The following is a 20042-nucleotide window of genomic DNA, read 5'->3' as shown; positions in this document are numbered from 1 at the left end:
AGAATGACAGAGAATCTGATTTGTCACTCATTAACAGGTCACAAGTGTGCATGAAGATGTGTGTAAAGTTGAGAAGAATTTACAAACTTCTTTAAGAAGCACCAGACTAGTTTGTGACAGACTGGTAATGGGCCGAAAGGGACAGACCCAATCAGGCACTAGAAAAAGTGGCAATTTACTATTCCTGGAGGCCGTTTCAAAAAGCCGTTCGTAAGTTAAGAGCAACTTTACAAACGACTGGTGATCCTTTCTTGCTAAACCATCGCCTATATGTATACCATTTACCAAAAGAAAGGATCACCAGTCGTTCTTATCTTACGAACAGCTTTATGAAACACCCACCTGGGTGGAGAGCGTCAAAAGTTACTTACGGACATGTCTTTGCTAGTTGTTGCATGACGTTGTCCAAGGTGACAATGAACCGTATACCTCCTAGGTTGAGATGTCTTATATGGGGGGTGTGGCTATGGAGCAAATCAAAAAAAGAAAATCAAAATAACATGTAATATAAATTGGCTGACATCAAAGAGAAATAGCATATCATAGCTCATACATACTAGTACAATACATTATGAGGATCTTAGCGATAATTCAGAGCTACTTTTAGCCATTGATTTATGCAAAAATCCTCCTCAACAACTTTATATCTTAAAATAATTTTGTTTATTGCAAACAAAAAGCAATGGGGAATCAGGAAAATCACTATGAAATGCCTGCTCCACAACTAATTTGTGTGCGACCGATTTGTGTACAGAATCCAATAAGCACTGGCTGGAAACTGAGGAAGTATTATGAAACAGAAAAGTCAAAGATGCAGCAGTTACAGATCACCATCACATGCAAGACAAAGTCTCTAAGACGGCAGGATGGTGACGTCAAAGCATTACGTCGAAAAACAGACAGACTGACAGACTTTCATCTTATTTTTTATTCATAGAATGTACTTATAAAAGGGGGCCTTCACCCTACAAGCTCTGCTTTTTACTTGGTCTCTTCTTTTTATTTCACAGTATTATTGTATTGTAAAAATTATTTAGGTGTTATATTTTGTAAATATGTATATTGAACTATAATTGTAAATGTAAAAAGATTGAAAGAGAAAATAACTGAATTAAATTGAAATTGAAAATTGACTGCAATACCACACACCATTCCTATATACTCCAGTCGCTGATTTTGTCAGGTGTGTATTTGGATTCAATGCTTTAAGTTATTAAAAGTAGACACCATGGTATCTTTAACATGGTCTTTCTTATAAGGAAAAAATCACATAATAAACACATTTCAAAGAATTTTCAGTATACATGTCCCTAGGAGCATTTCATAAAAAAAACCCAGCCTAAATCTAATCAAAATATGATACCTGAAGATCTGGATCATTTCTGCCTCAGTGATTTTGGCCCGATACAAGTTGAGTCTTTCTAGATTCTTGAGTGAATGCAGACATCCGTAGCTGTTAGGTTTAAGACTGCGGCAGGATGACAGATTCAGTTCTACAAACAAATAAATAACAAACAATAAGTTCCAGCATACATGTCATTAGTGATATTGTGTCTCGACCACCTCTCTCACTAAAACAAGAAAAATCAGAAATAACTCAGACATAAACTGGCATGTGTACACACATTTGCACACAAGATTCCAGTGATCACTGTGTCATCAGGGGTCAACTAAACAAAATGTCTATAGCTCATCTAGAGAGGAAAATAGGCACTGTAACTCTCTTATTTATTGCAGGGATTTGGTTTGTTTTAGTCAGGTTTTCTTATTTCATTAGGAAAATAATGGTTTTGTTACTATAGATATTGGATTTGCAACCAAGAACCATTGCGACTGATTTTTTAAATCAAGAATGAATGGGCAAAAGAAGTTACTAATCCAAAATAGGTGGGGTGAGCTCATTGATATCATTAGGTGGACAGAGTTACAATGTGCTCTTTGACCATCCCCCCAAAAAGAACTCAAAAAGTTCAAGCGCGCAATAAGTTCCATACTTTTTTCTATTGAGTGCGTGGATGCATACGTGGAGTACTTTACACGTGGTATGGCTCCAAATACCGTTAATTGTGTCATGGAATACTTTTCCTTTATAGCCTCAAGGTCGTGCATGAGGCTGTGCACAATGAGCTCCATCCCACTTATGATATCTATAACTCATTGTGTTGTGAAAGCCGCTATGAAATTCTGCCTGTGAAAAACCATCTTCTTCTTATGTTGGTTTGAGTGGTGATTAGTCATATTTGACTATTGTCGCCATTGACTCTATCTATAAAAATCTCACTTCTCACACAATGATATTATTACCAATATGATGTATACATATATGAAATATTTTTTCTTGTGCATCCTTCGAATATGAAAAAGATAATTATAGTATATACAAAAGTTTGTCGTAAGTCTTGTCAAAATGGCATATAAACAAATCTTCACCAAAAACAAACATCGATGGGATTTATTAGGGTATCTTTTAAGGTACCTAACAAAAACAAAAAATGCCCTTACCTTTGAGTTTGGTACACACAGATGCAATGGCTTCAAGCGAGTCTGCCGTCACAAACCGACATGCCTTCAGCCTTAGTGACTTGAGTTCACTTCCACATGAAAATAGAAAACTGCAGGAGAGTAAATAGATCACAAATTAATATAACATTTCTATTCATTTTCATATATCCCTGCTGTAGATTAGCAGGCATGTACAGATGCTAATTTGTTTCAAAGGTTTGTGTTACGGGCTCAAGAGCATTGAAGAACTCACCTATTGAAATCTTTGGATGTGATTTTATCCCAGTCTCCACACCATGATAAATCCAACATCTGTAGCTGACTACATCTTTCTGTTAAACCATATAATGAGTCTCCAGATACCTTGCAGTTAGGAAGGTAATAAATGAAAAAAATATTACTAAACCACAATACAGCCGGTCTCCTTTGCTGCTATATGTTTTGAATTTATCAACACATCACCATCATCATCATCATCATCATCATCATCATCACCATCACCATCATCATCATCATCATCATCATCATCATCATCATCATCATCATCACCATCATCACCACCATCATCACCATCATCATCATCATCGTCATCATCATCATCACCATCATCATCATCACCACCACCACCACCATCATCATCATCATCATCATCACCATCACCACCACCATCATCATCATCATCATCATCATCATCATCACCATCATCATCATCATCACCATCATCACCACCATCATCATCATTATCATCATCATCACCATCAATATCTTTCTCCTCCTCTTCCCACTCCTTGTCTTTAACATAACTCTCCTCAGACAAAATAATTACCATCATCCAATAAGGTTGTAGGTTGAGTTCTACGTAGAGCAGCTGGTCGTAACAATGTTTCCTAAACAGAGTACACGTTGTGGCAGCAACACACAGGTCATCCAGACTTAGGTATCGAAATATCAGCTGGATTAGTTCACCCTATAAGCAAAAGCAACACAATATATGTAGGTATTTCACAATGCGTAAAACAAAGCATACATATGACCCTGTAAGTGAATATATTAAATAATACATGTAATATGAAGATATAAAATGTGATCCTATAACTCCTTTCCCTTTTTTATATAAAAGTCAATTTTTCATAATATTCTCCTTAAATATTAGAATTTGATGGCCCCAAATGATTATGCTTTCTGTACCACAATATTTGTTTGTGTTTAATCGTGTTGCAAACATGGAATAATGAATAGAAACATGGAGAACAAGATACATATTTATAATAAAAATAAAAAAATTATATCATCTGGTGACAAAGAGCAGCCAAACACATTTAACTGTCACAGATCCTTCATTTTCTTTTTCATTTTTTATCTATTTTTTCTTGGAGGGGGGGGACTTACTGGCAGCATATCAAAGCAGCCATTGTCCATGGTGGGCAAGGCTTGGACGGGATACTCATAAGAACCCTTGGACCTCTCCTCCTTCAGGGAAAGCTCCTGAAGACGATGGAGGTACACATCGTCCAGATCTGTTCCCTCATCTTGAAGCGATGTCATGCCGATTAGCTCCACGCTGTCTAGTTCCGTGTAGTAATCGCTGCTGCGGTGGTCAAAGACTAGGCGAATCAGACTGAGGGGTGTTAAAAAGAGAGAATTTTTGGGGAAACCAAAATTGTGCAAATCCAATTAAAATTCAATTTCAAGCCAAAATTCACAAATGCAAGTGTTATTTTTTTCTATTTATTGATTAGAATAAAATTGATTTAGGATTCTTGTCAACATAACGGTGCTGGCAAATTCTAGTGAAAAAAAAGATAAAAAAACATGGCAAAACATCATTTGCAAATAGTAAAACTTCCCTGTTAAAGTGTTAAAAGCAGACAAACTAGTAAAAGACCAAATACAATTTTTAATTAGATAAATTATAAAGCATTATGTTTCAAAATGAGAGATGCTTACTTTGTTTTTGCATTGATATTTCTGATGGGAGGGGAAAACATTTGAGGCTGAAAATGTTTATCATGAGCTTCACCAGACCATAATACATGCCACCTGTAAGGAGAAAAGGGAAAAGAGAATGGTTTCATTGGCTTTTCATTAATACAAATTCAAAGCAAAATGCTTACCAGTATTTTCTTAAAGAATTAATCTTTTACAAATGAAAAGGGATATTGCTCTTTAATTGAAAAGTCATTATGTCAACCCTGAACAGAGAGAAAAAAATGACAAATGGTGCATTCCACAAAACTTGCAATAAATTGTAAATTGTTGTGGAGCGTTGTGGCCCAGTGGATAAGTCTTCTGACTTTGAAACAGAGGGTCATGGGTTCGAATCCCAGCCACGGCGTAATTTCCTTCAGCAAGAAATTTATCCACATTGTGCTGCACTCAACCCAGGTGAGGTGAATGGGTACCTGGCAGGATTAATTCCTTGAATGCATGAGCGCTGAGAGGCATCTCGAGCTAAAGCTGGGGTAATAATAATAACAACGCGCCTCGGAACAAAATATTTCTAGATAGATGGCGCTATATAAATGCCTATTACTATTATTATTATTAAATGTTTTGGGGTTCCCAATCAATCATATATCTTGTAATAATTTGTAAATCTGCAATCGATTGCTGATAAACTGCTTTAAAAGTAGTGTAAACTGACTTGCTAAGAGCTAAAACTAACTCAATAATTGAAAAAATGCCAAGGAAATTGGAAACGGATTGCAATAAAACCCCTTAATTGTCATAAAATCTCAAATGAAAGTTTGTACGATTAATGAAATGGAAACAATGTATTGTTCTTGTGCATTATGCAATAAGCTTTATAGATTCTAAGTTTGACAAATGCTCATGAATCTAGTACTATGAACAAGGACATGTTTGAAGTAAAATAATAGACAAGGCAAGTTAGGCAACCAATAAGGTAAATAGATCAATTACTTCCTGTTTCTTTCAAGCTATCACTTCCTGTGTCATGTCAAAGAGGAGAATAACTCTGACTGGTATCTCATAGTCTGCACTTCCTTTGTCTCTTTAGATCAACAAAAGCGTTTGTTTTATGGTTCGCTATTAATGACCTCCCACAGGCTTTGTACAGGTAACACCTGGTAGCCACACAATAGAGCTGTATGTACATAAGACTTTATACATACATTCTTGTGTTATACTAGATACCCAAAGTTTGTCAGGTTTAAATTAATGGGAGCGAATTTCTTCTACCCCTATTTTTCTTTTTATGACAAAAGAGGAACTTTGCATTCAAATGCTGCCTAACAACAATATATGCTACAAAGGTCAGATTTCATTTTGAGATTATGAGAATACAAGTAGCGCAAGACGGGTCAACAATCATGTGTTTAACTTACAAACAGCTTTGTAAAATGGCCCTTTAAAGGGGAATCCAACCCAAATAAAAACTTGTTTTTATAAGGAAAAGAAAAATCTGACAAGATGATAGGTGAAAGTTTAAACAATATTGGACAAACAAAAAGAAAGATATGAATTTTTAAAAGTTGTAAATATTGGTAATCACTATACCCATGGAGACTTCAAATTGGCCGCATATGGGATGTCATAGTGATGTAAGGCAAGGACTACTCTTCAATGTACTCCAATACATATTATGGCTAAAATGTCATTTTTCCCAAAAGTTTTATTTCAAATTATATTTTTCTTTCATGAGGACATAAAACAATATACTACATGGGTTATATTTAGATTACTGCCCCAGGGGAATGGGTACTTAGGAGAAAACCACAAATCCCTGATAATAAAGTACATGGCCTATGGGAAAGTTGTCCTTGCCTCTTGTCATAATTTACTTACCCAGTTGCCAATTTGAAATCTACATAGTATTAGTGATCTCAATTTTAAAGCAGCTATAACTTTCTTATTGCTTGTCCAATTTCTTTCAAACTTTCACCATTCTGTTTAATTTATTTTTCTCCTTCCCAACACAACATTTTATGGCCAAGGCTGGATTCCCCTTTAATAATAATAAACATCATCACCATCATCATCACCATCATCATCATTATCATCATCATCATTATCATCATCATCATCATCATCACCACCACCACCATCATCATCATAATTACACGTACATCAAACCATTACCACAAATACTATTCATTTTCAACAGTACAGTACCTTGCATGATTACTGAGTGAAAACGGAGACCCGTTGTCAGAAGGCCCTTCAATTTCAGCACCGCATATCTGAATAACCGATCCCGGATGATATGTTTCGTAGATATTGATTGCAGTAGGAAGAACTTTCTCTTCATAGTAAAGGTCTGGAATGGACAGGATTGAAAATCAAAGATTCTATTATATATTCTAAAATATTATTTGAGTTTATCATTAAAGATAATCATTGACCTTTGATCCAGAACTTTTTGTATAAAAATGACAGAGATTTAGACTATTTAGAGTGACTGCCAAGATCCCACAAAAGGCTGTCCATTTTTTTTTACTTTGTTTACTCTTTTTTTCCTTAAACCAGATCCTAAGTTGCAAAAATATTGACCAATTATGATTCAAATAGAAAGATCACAAATTAAAAACATATTTTACTGCAGAGTGCAAACTATGAAAGATCTGCTTTAACCTACATGTAAGATCTATTAAAAATAAATATGATCAACACATATCCCAGTTAGGGCTTATTCACTGCTGTCAAATCTAAACTCATGTTGTATGGCAGAATTTTATGACTGTAAAATATCAACTCTAAAATATGGCTTTATGGGCTTATGAATTAAATACAGAAATTCAGAAAAAAAGGTTACAGGTGTAAATAGGGAAATTACATGGATATGGATAAAAAATACATCTATACAGTATTCACATAACCCCTCCCCCCACACACAAACATTTGACCACTTTAAATGTACTTGCATGTGCTACTACAGATGATTTCATTTAACAAGTGGAATGCCTCTTGCCGTCTCACCTGCATCACGCGATTCAAAATAGCAGCAGTGCTGACTTTGAAAACTACTATAACTCGCACAAGATGTTCAGTGATACTTGGTTACTCTTATTTCCACATTTTATGAACTAGACCAATACACTTACAGAGATAGGATGGTAATTCAACAAATACCCTCAATGTGGCCAAAATTCATTGACCTCACATGACCTTTGACCTTGATCATGTGACCTGAAACTTACACAGGATATTCAGTGATACTTGATTACTCTTATGTCTAAGTTTAAAAAGTCACATCAATAAACTTGTAAAGTTATGATGGTAATTCAACAGATACCCCCATTATGGCCAAAGTTCATTGACCTTTGACCTTGGTCATGTGACCTAAAATGCGCACAGGATGTTCAGTGATACTTGATTACTCTTATGTCCAAGTTTTATGAACTAGACCAACATACTTTCAAAGTTATGATGGTAATTCAACAAATACCCCCAATTCGGCCAAAGTTCATTGACCCTAAATGACCTTTGACCTTGACCATGTGACCTGAAACTTGCACAGGATGTTCAGTGATACTTGATTACTATCATGTCCAAGTTTCATGAATCAGATCCAAAAACTTTTAAAGTTCTGATTGTAATTCAACAGATACCCCCATATCGGCCAAAGTTCATTGACCCTAAATGACCTTTGACCTTGGTCATGTGACGTGAAACTCAGGCAGGATGTTTGATGATACTTGGTTAACCTTATGTCCAAGTTTAATGAACTAGGTCCATATATTTTCTAAGTTATGATGACATTTCAAAAACTTAACCTCAGGTTAAGATTTTGATGTTGCTTCCCCCAACATGGTCTAAGTTCATTGACCCTAAATGACCTTTGACCTTGGTCATGTGACATGAAACTCTAATAGGATGTTTAGTAATACTTGATTAACCTTATGGCCAAGTTTCATGAACTAGGTCCATATACTTTCTAAGTTATGATGTCATTTCAAAAACTTAACCTCAGGTTAAGATTCGCCGCCGCCGTCGGCAAAGCGGCGCCTATAGTCTCACTCTGCTTCGCAGGTGAGACAAAAATGCAGCTTAGTCTTGTCGAAGTGAAGTAATATTCATGTACGCAGTACTTGTACCATAATATATGGCATGACTTTTATATGAGCTCCATAAAAATATTAAGGTCATAGTGCATGGTTGCATTTTTCAATTGACCTGCTCATTGGATAATAAAATATTTTGCCAGGCATCATAAAAAGCACAAGTAAACATACAAGCAACCTATCTATGTATAGATTGTTAACACTGATGCTAGCTTTTAAAAAGCTGGTCAATCTAGTGTCACTCAGGAAAAAGATTTTAATGTAGTAAAGTAATAATTAGTCTTCTCATACAACCAAATTTTACTAGTGTTCATGTCATGTATACAATGAAGGAAACGATGAGAGAGGGCTTACCTATGAAGTCATTGCCTTTGAAGTCACCCGTCTTACCAAACTTTCCCTCTGATGATGGTGACCTTTCCCACCATGTCCCATATGTACGCTGTATAAAAAAATAGAAATCAGTGAGATACATGTATACAGACAGAAGGTTTGTATGACAAGTGTGGGTTAAGCCAAAGTTCATCGACTTGCCATGACGCAATCTTACTTTGAGCCGATACATGTATGATTTCTTTTGTATTCAAGTTGAGATAAGAGCACAAAACTTAAAAGCATAAATAAGTTCAATATAAAAGATTCAATAACTTGTTCTTGAATTATCCATTGGTATAAATTTCTGGGGGGGGAAGGTACTCAAATTATAGCATGATACCTATGTCCCACACCAAAGTCGAAAATAGAAGGCTCTGGAACTGGGGAGGGGGGTCTAAGATTGTGTGCATGTTTTGTACATATGTATAGTGTACATTTACTTGTAGACCTATTGCACTCATTTTTATCACTTGCCGAAATAGCCTTTTTTTATTAGAGTATAGCTCCCATACAGTCTCAAAATTATTGCCTAAACTGTACACGTACACATGCAAACAGTTTTTTTTCCTTTATTTGTCATCTATTTTGTATTTATATTCAATCATATGCCAAAGAGGGATTAAATTCATATTATGGTCTTAGGATATAGCTCTGATAGTAATTATAAGCAGGAAACCCATAAATCACTTGTTTGCACGGTTTCAATACAAACAGCTTCCTTCCTCCCACACACTGAAACTGTACATCATATCCATCAAGGGTTTGGCAAATGTAAACTGGGTGGGCGGAAAACAGAAAATATGAGGAAAGCATAGTTTCCTGTTAGGATAAATTTGTGCAACTCTCAATCAATTAACTTGATCCTTGTTTCACAGTGAATGAGATTTCTGCTGATGACCATATATATTTTTCTTAAATGTACCATTAGATTTATCATTATAAAATTATTTTTTATGCTAAATGTGCAATTGCTATACCTCTATAAATACATACATAGCTTTTTAGCTGCAGTATGTGTATGATTGTTTTAATGGAAATAAACAATGAAAAGAATGAAATTAAATATACAGTGGGGGTGGGAGATGGGAGTTGATCTCATCTAGTCACTAGTCTTATCCCAAAATTTTGGAAAACTTAATATTTTTTAAATTCATTTCAAAATAAGATTTGGAAAAGAATTGATTATGATAATTTAAAATACATGTCGTGTAAAAAACAAAATTGCTATACTTCAAATAGATTAATCTGAATGTCTTGAATAGCAAATATCCATATTTATAAAGAGTTTTCATAAAGGCCTCCAATACACAAGTCCTAGTCAGGGCCCACAAACAAAAGGGTTGGCTGCTTTGCATGTCAAACTACACATACACATACATGTACAGGAAGATGTAGGTAGCTACACTAATAACTATATTCATCCATATACTGAAGCTACAAGTAGGAAAACAGTGTTTTGAATGAATCACTTTTAGATTTGTGATACATCCTTAACTTCATTTCTCCAACAATAATGCCACATTCATATAAACAGAAAATAAAAATCTCCACAAGTTCCACTTACAAAAACACAAGCTTGAGTGAAATCCCCATAGTTCGGGAAGACGTCCGGTGATCCTGCCAGGTTAGCGGCAACGTATGCCATGGATCCGTCGCCTCCATACTGCGAGCTGAAGTGTATGACCTCCTTGGCAAACTGGCTAAGCTGGGCCGAGGAGCAGGAAGACATGGTGGAAGGGGACAGGGTGATCTTTTTCATACAGGTCGGGCTGCAGCCCATGTAGAGAGTGGGAACGTGGGTCTGGCAGATGTGTTAATATGGTATCCTGCAAAACCAAAGACAAAGAAAAAATATATAGAAAAATTAAATCAGAAATTTTGAAATTGGAATCAGCTTTCTGAAATTACAGCAATCTTATCAAATATACACTGTGTAGATTGTAAAACTGTACATAGCCAATGGTATTTCCAGTTCCACCATGTCAAAAATTGTAATTTTGTTTAAAATAACTTGATAGAGTTAAGTTAAAACATACAGCTCAATGCTATAACTTTAACAAAATATATCCCGTGTTTGGGGTTCCACCACAAATTTTCGCCCCCGTTTATATTTTCAAAATATCAAAATGTCCTCACATTTGATGATGGATCAGATGCGTTTCAAACTGGTATGAACCTAACATCGATTAAAAAACAGCAAACTAATCATAAGAAAAAACAAAACACATCTCTTTTCCAGGGAAAGGGGGGGGGGTCTGAAAATCTGTTTAGAAATGATACATGTACATGCACATAGAATCTCTCAAGTTTAATGCTTTGGAGGGAAAGATCACTTAATACAGTATCAAGAGTATCCATGCAACCTAATATCCCAATGTACATGTAGAATGAGAGGTGATTTAACAAGACCCTTTAAAAAAAGGAAATATCAGATTGTCCTTAAAAGTTGACACACCAAATTAAAGCACATCCTGTTGTAATTCATTGTGAAGGAAAATCCTAGGGCCTATTTCTCTGTATTTATTAACTATGGGCAATTTAGTACAATTTAATATAATTTCTGGGTATAGGAATTCAATTTACTATTTACAAAGCATCATGAAGTGCCCCCCCCCATAGAAATGAAAATTCAAATTCATATTAAATTCAGAGGCAGCGGAACATCAGGCTCGGACAAAGAGAGTGGAGGGGCACCTTTTGTCTGCCAAACAATCCACTTTCATTGTATGAGCCTGACATTCCGCCACCTCTGACAAAATTCCTAATAGTTTAAGATTGAAAAAAAAACACCTTTAACTCAGATTTCGGATGTCAGCATCACAGTATAAATTATCTGTCTTTTCAAGCCAGACCAAGGGATTATCTACAGGGGCATCTGGGCGTCTTTTGGACACACATTTTCTCTAGAAGACATCCTGGAAAATTTACGAGATGCCCTGATCCAGTCATCCAAACCGCTTGGTGGACGTCCTTGAAATAAATTTTGTCGGGCAAGTGTTTTGAAGTACAGTATAGACAAAAACTATTTGAACAAATTGGGCGAGCAAAATTCTCACAGTAAAATCAAATGTTTGCCCATATTTCACAATCAAAATTACAGAAGAGAGAAAAAAAAGCATGTTTAAAAAAATACTCCCCCCCAAAAAAAAATCACAAAATCGTAAAATGGTTACTAATTCTATGGATTCTCAAGTCAGAGATTTGGTGATGTGATCGGAGGAGCAAGTTATTGAGCTTTCATAACTAGATAACTCAAAATAACCTTTTATTTTGAGTCTCGCTTTGAATGGTGCGGACTTGTAGTGGGAAGAAAGGTGCATGTGTGCCCCAATGATTCATTCAGTTTTAAGGTTTGACAATTTTCACCTTGAAATTTTTATTCCTTCCTCCCCCTCTCCTTTATCTTTTCATCCTTTCTTTCTTTCTATCCTTCATTCTTTCTTTCCTTTCATACCCTTTTCCTTTTTCTTTCCTTCTTTCTTGTTTTACTTTCTCGTATTGTTTCTTTCTTTCCTTTGTTTTTATTTCATTCTGTCCTTACGGTCCTTTTCCTTTCTTTTTCCTTTCATTTTTTCAGTCCTTCCTTCTCCATCTTTCTTTTCCATTATTCTAATCATTCTTCTTTCTTTTCCATCTTTTTATATTTTCTTTTATTCTTATCTTTTTTTCAAAGGTTGAAGAAACTGGCATTATCGTGATCCAAGTCCCCGGTGACTCGGATCCACGGACAATTTTTCACAACGTAAAACATGTCCTACCTGTTTCTACCAACCTCCATCGTAGTTGTGTGTGACTTGTCTCTTTTCAGTCTCCACCAAAGATTGTAGAGCGCCGCGTACGCGAGCTCTACAATCTTTGGTCTATCTTCACTTTATTGGCGTTATGAATCAGATCGAATTGCATCTATATACTTCTTTTCAATCTCTATTGCTTTAGTTAGTAAATTAGTACTTTTCATATACATAAATCAAGATTATATTCATCTTCTTATGTTTCCCACACTATGAAATTTGCTTTATTTCGTTTACATTTTTACTAAATAAATCGGCCCCGAGTATATCCCTCTTCTGCAGACATTGCTTTATTTCGTTTATCCCTAATTTACTAAATAAATCAAAATTGCATCTACTTCTTTTCAGTATATATAGGCTTTATTTCGTCGTACTTTTTAATTATGCTATGAATAAATCTCATGATATGTTTGTCAAGATTATGCTTTATTTCGTCTATCACGTTTTTACTAAATAAATCAAAATGCATATCTCTCTCTTAACTGTCTCCATTGCTTTATTTCGTAAGGTACGTAAAAAAAATGTCGGTCTATAATTACTCCTCGTGATTCAAGTCCCCCTTCATCCGAATTAAACCACTGTGTTACTTGTTTCCTATTTTCGATGATAAATTATTAAGATCAATAGAATTGAATTAAAACAGTATACTACTCCTCGTGATCCAAGTCCCCTCTCCTAAAAATACAAAACGGCAATTAACCCGTTGATATTCATCTACCCCTCATTTCCCTCCTCTTCAAAACCACTCTGCCACTTTTAGACAGTTTCCTAGAGATGATTAATAAATATTTTCGATAATAAGAATCATTAAAATCAATGAAAATCACATTAAAGACACTATTTCACTGTCTAAAGAAGTTTGAATTAAAACAGTATACTACTCCTCGTCATCCAAGTCCCCTCTCCTAAAAATACAAAACGGCAATTCAAACCGTTGATATTCATCTACCTCTCATTTCCCTCCTCTTCAAAACCACTCTGCCACTTTTAGACAGTTTCCTAGAGATGATTAATAAATATTTTCGATAATAAGAATCATTAAAATCACTGAAAATCACATTAAAGACACTATTTCACTGTCTAAAGAAGTTTGAATTAAAACAGTATACTACTCCTCGTCATCCAAGTCCCCTCTCCTAAAAATACAAAACGGCAATTCAAACCGTTGATATTCATCTACCTCTCATTTCCCTCCTCTTCAAAACCACTCTGCCACTTTTAGACAGTTTCCTAGAGATGATTAATAAATATTTTCGATAATAAGAATCATTAAAATCACTGAAAATCACATTAAAGACACTATTTCACTGTCTAAAGAAGTTTGAATTAAAACAGTATACTACTCCTCGTCATCCAAGTCCCCTCTCCTAAAAATACAAAACGGCAATTCAAACCGTTGATATTCATCTACCTCTCATTTCCCTCCTCTTCAAAACCACTCTGCCACTTTTAGACAGTTTCCTAGAGATGATTAATAAATATTTTCGATAATAAGAATCATTAAAATCAATGAAAATCACATTAAAGACACTATTTCACTGTCTAAAGAAGTTTGAATTAAAACAGTATACTACTCCTCGTGATCCAAGTCCCCTCTCCTAAAAATACAAAACGGCAATTCAAACCGTTGATATTCATCTACCTCTCATTTCCCTCCTCTTCAAAACCACTCTGCCACTTTTAGACAGTTTCCTAGAGATGATTAATAAATATTTTCGATAATAAGAATCATTAAAATCAATGAAAATCACATTAAAGACACTATTTAACTGTCTAAAGAAGTTTGAATTAAAACAGTATATACTACTCCTCGTGATCCAAGTCCCCTCTCCTAAAAATACAAAACGGCAATTAACCCGTTGATATTCATCTACCCCTCATTTCCCTCCTCTTCAAAACCACTCTGCCACTTTTAGACAGTTTAATAGACATGATTAATGAATATTTTCGATAAAAAGAATCATTAAAATCAATGAAAATCACATTAAAAACACTATTTAACTGTCTAAAGAAGTTTGAATTAAAACAGTATATACTACTCCTCGTGATCCAAGTCCCCTCTCCTAAAAATACAAAACGGCAATTAACCCGTTGATATTCATCTACCCCTCATTTCCCTCCTCTTCAAAACCACTCTGCCACTTTTAGACAGTTTAATAGACATGATTAATGAATATTTTCGATAAAAAGAATCATTAAAATCAATGAAAATCACATTAAAAACACTATTTAACTGTCTAAAGAAGTTTGAATTAAAACAGTATACTACTCCTCGTGATCCAAGTCCCCTCTCCTAAAAATACATAACGGCAATTCAAACCGTTGATATTCATCTACCTCTCATTTCCCTCCTCTTCAAAACCACTCTGCCACTTTTAGACAGTTTCCTAGAGATGATTAATAAATATTTTCGATAATAAGAATCATTAAAATCAATGAAAATCACATTAAAGACACTATTTAACTGTCTAAAGAAGTTTGAATTAAAACAGTATATACTACTCCTCGTGATCCAAGTCCCCTCTCCTAAAAATACAAAACGGCAATTAACCCGTTGATATTCATCTACCCCTCATTTCCCTCCTCTTCAAAACCACTCTGCCACTTTTAGACAGTTTAATAGACATGATTAATGAATATTTTCGATAAAAAGAATCATTAAAATCAATGAAAATCACATTAAAAACACTATTTAACTGTCTAAATACTCCTCGTGATCCGAGTCCCCTTCCCGTGTTAAGTTCGTTCAATTTCCCATAGGAGGGGACTTGGATAACGAGGAGTACCATTACTCGTGATCCAAGTCCCCTCTCCTAAAAATACAAAACGGCAATTAACCCGTTGATATTCATCTACCCCTCATTTCCCTCCTCTTCAAAACCACTCTGCCACTTTTAGACAGTTTAATGATAGACATGATTAATGAATATTTTCGATAATAAGAATCATTAAAATCAATGAAAATCACATTAAAAACACTATTTAACTGTCTAAATACTCCTCGTGATCCGAGTCCCCTTCCCGTGTTAAGTTCGTCCAATTTCCCATAGGAGGGGACTTGGATAACGAGGAGTACTATTACTCGTGATCCAAGTCCCCTCTCCTAAAAATACAAAATGGCAATTAACCCGTTGATATTCATCTACCCCTCATTTCCCTCCTCTTCAAAACCACTCTGCCACTTTTAGACAGTTTAATAGACATGATTAATGAATATTTTCGATTATAAAAATCATTAAAATCAATGAAAATCACATTAAAAACACTATTTAACTGTCTAAATACTCCTCGTGATCCAAGTCCCCTTCCCGGGCCGTGTTAAGTTCGTCCAATTTCCCATAGGAGGGGACTTGGATAACGAGGAGTAGGCCCGTTTTGAAAGTCCATTTTTGATGCACGTGTACACGGCATGTTTTTCGGTCGTGTACACGTTGTAAACACTGTGAGAGCGAGTTCTGTTTTCATGTCGACACGGACCCGCATCAACATGTCATAAAAAGGGGTCTATATAGCCTAAGTCACGGTTTTAAAGCTTACCTGATAAGTTTGAAGTTACAATCCACAAAAATTGGTGCAAATTAAAAGTTTACTCGGCTTAGCAGCGCATTAAATTAATAAAGAATGCAAAAGAAAATCAGTGCAGGGCCCTAGCTAGCGCCGACGCCCGTTGGATGCGCATTTTTTATACTGTACCGTACATGCATGCACAGATCGCTGCAGAATAAGTGTAACTGAAGTTATCGATTGATTTTCATTATTATGTTGCCAATTTGAAGAGCGTTTGTTTGTAGGCTTGTAGCACATGTGTGCGAGCGTATAACATGCAAGTTGAAGCGATGATCGCTATCGCAATTGGTGATTCTCAAATTGACTCTGAGTGTGATTGAGCAACGCTTCCGAGCTTTCGAGACCGGAGCAGACCCATTTCGTGGTACAAAAACGTGAGTCTCCAGAAAGAATGTGGATTAAATTGGCGATTTTGGAAGTGAACTCACTCTGGATTAATTGAAATATATTGACATATTAGTATTTAAAACATGTGCAGTGTCTGAGAACTAAGATTTAATGTGAGGCTGTGAGCTTGTTCACTGACTTTGTAGCCCCATGCAAGCTTTATGCAGACACTACCGTGTACACGGTGATGGAATTTAGTACACGTGCACTGACTTGACCGTGCGTGTACACGTGTACACGTGTACCCGAAACGGGCCTAACGAGGAGTAGTATTACTCGTGATCCAAGTCCCCTATCCTAAAAATACAAAACGGCAATTAACCCGTTGATATTCATCTACCCCTCATTTCCCTCCTCTTCAAAACCACTCTGCCACTTTTAGACAGTTTAATAGACATGGTTAATGAATATTTTCGATAATACGAATCATTAAAATCAATGAAAATCACATTAAAAACACTATTTAACTGTCTAAATACTCCTCGTGATCGGAGTCCCCTTCCCGTGTTGAGTTCGTCTAATTTCCCATAGGAGGGGACTTGGATAACGACTAATACTACTCCTCGTTATCCAAGTCCCCTCCTATGGAAGATTGGACGAACTTGACACGGGAAGGGGACTCGGATCACGAGGAGTATTTAGACAGTTATATAGTGTTTTTGTGTGATTAATTTTGTCTTATTAATTGTTTTGATCATTGCTTCATCAACTAGGAAGAATATACCGCCACAGGAGAGAAAAGAAAAAGACTATTTTTGTCGTTTGAAAAAGTGTCCGAGTCAGTTGTTTTTGTGTCAATGGGAAAACGTGTGGTGGAAGGAAGTCCCCGCTCAGTGAGAAGCTTCGCACAGTTTCGCATCGCGAACAATGAATTTCTTTTGAAAATCTTCCAACCGTGGATTCTATTGAAAGATTGCTGATATTTGAGGTGTGTCTCAAGTTTGTCCCCAGTGACTTGGATGACGATAAGGCCAAGAAACTTTGTATTCCTCATTCCTTCTTGGAGTTGGAGACTTATTGATTTATTTCTTTTATTCTTTCTTTCATTTTCCCAAGGTTCCTTTATTTTTCTAATTTTTTTCTTTTCTTGCTCTTTTTATATTTTTCCTTTCCTTCATCAAAGTTTAATTTCTTAGTTTTTTCCTTCTCTCTTTGATCTTTCATTCCTTTTTCCCATCATTCTTTCATTTTTTCTTTGTTATTCTTTCTTTCTTTCCTTTGTTTTTATTTCATTCCTCTCTTCTCCCTTTTCTTTTTTTTACCTTCTTTTTTCCTTTTCAATTACTCCACTGGCACTGCATGCGCGGCCCTCGACTCGGTCTCAGGCGCAGCTCCGCCGGAGACTGTGATCGGGGAGAGAGCGGGTACTTGTCGGGCGAAAGACAGCAAACAACACACTTGACTTTATACATGTACGGTACCGTACTCATCACTGGCAGTGCAGTGGCACTGCACCCGACGTCACTGCACTGCCGCTCGTATAGATCTACCTCAAATAAAATAGTAAAACCGGGGCTAGTAAAAACAGTGTGAATCAATCTAATTCACTTAAATAAAAACAAAAATATTTCTAGTTGAGGATTACCTTAAATGGTCTCCCAAACGTGTCAATATCCACAAATCTCAGCTCGCCTTGGTCGTCTTAAGCGCTCACCTGGCGACCATTATCGTGCAAAGTTGTTGATAAAAAATAAAACTGTTCGGAACGCGTCTTGTTCGTGTTTATTATAAGTGACTAATAAGGATAAGAATTGCGCTAGAGACAATAAACATATGCTATGGAGTCTCAAAGGCAAAGCAAAAAAAAAAGGAAGTGAGACCCCCTTCTTTTAATTTAGACCATATTTTCTACTGCTAGAGCAAATAGCATGATGGGCAGGGGGCAGGGAGTGTACCAGACTCCCAGGTAGGGTCTAATAGCTCCATGGTCTAACGGTAGTCTGTGAGCCTGTGCTTGCAGACTCTCATTTCAAAAGCTTGTGCAATTGCCTTATTTAAGTCTTCAATTCTCTTTATGAAAACATTTGTAATAGATTACAAAGTACTCAATATTATTATACAATTTTGCCGGCAATTTTCAAAACCCAGTGTATTTTATTTGTAAATATGATGTAGTATAACTAGGCCTACTCATAAAATTGAATCACGTGGATTATTTAAAGGACAAGTCCACCCCGCAACAAAATACTTGAATAAAAAGAGAAAAATTCAACAAGCATATATAACACTGCCTGGAAAAATTCATCAAAATCGGATGTAAAATAAGAAAGTTATGACATTTTAAAGTTCCGCTTCATTTCTTAAAACAGTTATATGCACATCTCGGTCAGTATGCAAATGAGGGAACTGATGACATCACTCACTCACTACTTCTTTTGTATTTTATTATATGAAATATGAAATATTTTGGTTTACTCGTCATTGTCATGTGAAATGAAGTTTCATCGAACATGTGGAATTTAATTATTTTAACATTTTGTGCTTCAGCTAGGCAAGGAGGTCCTAATCGTCAAATTCGTAAAAATTGAAATAATTCAAACAATAAAAAAGAGTGAGCGATCATCGACTCTCTCTTTTGGATGCACTAGTATCTGGCTCTTCATATAACTATTTTGTTAAAAATAAGCGAAACTTTGAAAAGTCATAACTTTCTTATTTTACATCCGATTTTGATGAAATTTTCAGCATTGTGCAGTGTCTGATTTTTCTCTATTGATTCAAATCAACATTTTTCTGAGGTGGACTTGACCTGTAAGTGAATCAGTATTTTTTGCACTAAGTTCCTCTTTAATATGATTTCAACTATAAAACATGAGTAAAATATGTAATACATTAGAAATAGTTCTTCTGTTCAATTCAATGCAATTCAAATAAACATTTATTTTCTATTTCACAAATCATAATGGTTAGTCACGTGCATTTGAGTGACCGAAGTCCACACACTCAGCTTCAACACTAGGGATCAGTCGTTTCACGAACATATAATATTTTCGGTTTTCACTTTTGATCATCATCATCACCATCACCATCATCGTCGTCGTCATCATCATCATCATCATTTCTTCTTCCTCGATCCTCTTCTAAGCTTCTTCTTCCTCTCCTCCAGCTGGCTCTTCTTTGTCTTCTCCTTTATCTCCTCCCCCTTCTCATTATCCTCCTCTTCTTCTTTCTCGTCTTCCTCTAGCTTCTTCTTCTTCTTAAATTCTTCTTCTCTTCTCCTCCTCCTTCTTCTTCTTCTTGTCCTTCTTCTTCTTCTCCTTCTTTTTCTTCTTCTTCAACAACACCCAACACAAAGACGATGACAGCAACAACAACTACAATAATACAGCAACAACAACAATAGCAACAACTGAAGTGACACCACCAACAACGAGAAAAAAACCCCAATGACAACAAC

At 35.7% G+C, this 20042-nt stretch overlaps 1 protein-coding gene across 3 annotated transcripts in view; it reads right to left on the bottom strand.

Moving 5' to 3' along the window:
• The window catches only part of LOC121426220 (F-box/LRR-repeat protein 4-like), a 29830-nt gene extending 11457 nt beyond the window's left edge, over positions 1 to 18373 (bottom strand). For 2 of the 3 annotated variants that reach the window (XR_005971575.1, XM_041622436.1), the window contains exons 1-11: positions 18231 to 18373; positions 10465 to 10726; positions 8880 to 8967; positions 6637 to 6781; positions 4450 to 4542; positions 3892 to 4120; positions 3329 to 3469; positions 2756 to 2865; positions 2503 to 2612; positions 1364 to 1493; positions 372 to 464 (exon numbers count right to left, since the gene is read on the bottom strand). Coding sequence is in view for 2 of the 3 variants with exons in the window: in XM_041622436.1 (XP_041478370.1) it covers positions 372 to 464; positions 1364 to 1493; positions 2503 to 2612; positions 2756 to 2865; positions 3329 to 3469; positions 3892 to 4120; positions 4450 to 4542; positions 6637 to 6781; positions 8880 to 8967; positions 10465 to 10680 (1355 nt within the window). In the remaining variant the exon portion in view is untranslated. The remainder of the gene's footprint in view (positions 1 to 371; positions 465 to 1363; positions 1494 to 2502; positions 2613 to 2755; positions 2866 to 3328; positions 3470 to 3891; positions 4121 to 4449; positions 4543 to 6636; positions 6782 to 8879; positions 8968 to 10464; positions 10727 to 18230) is intronic. The other variant, XM_041622437.1, reaches the window with a different exon arrangement.
• Positions 18374 to 20042: the final 1669 nt, after the last annotated feature.

Source organism: Lytechinus variegatus, chromosome 13 (genome assembly GCF_018143015.1).
Source record: "Lytechinus variegatus isolate NC3 chromosome 13, Lvar_3.0, whole genome shotgun sequence".
Classification (NCBI taxonomy): Eukaryota; Metazoa; Echinodermata; class Echinoidea; order Temnopleuroida; family Toxopneustidae; genus Lytechinus; species Lytechinus variegatus.
Note: the sequence above shows the minus strand (reverse complement) of the source record. Positions and strands in the feature narration are given on the sequence as shown.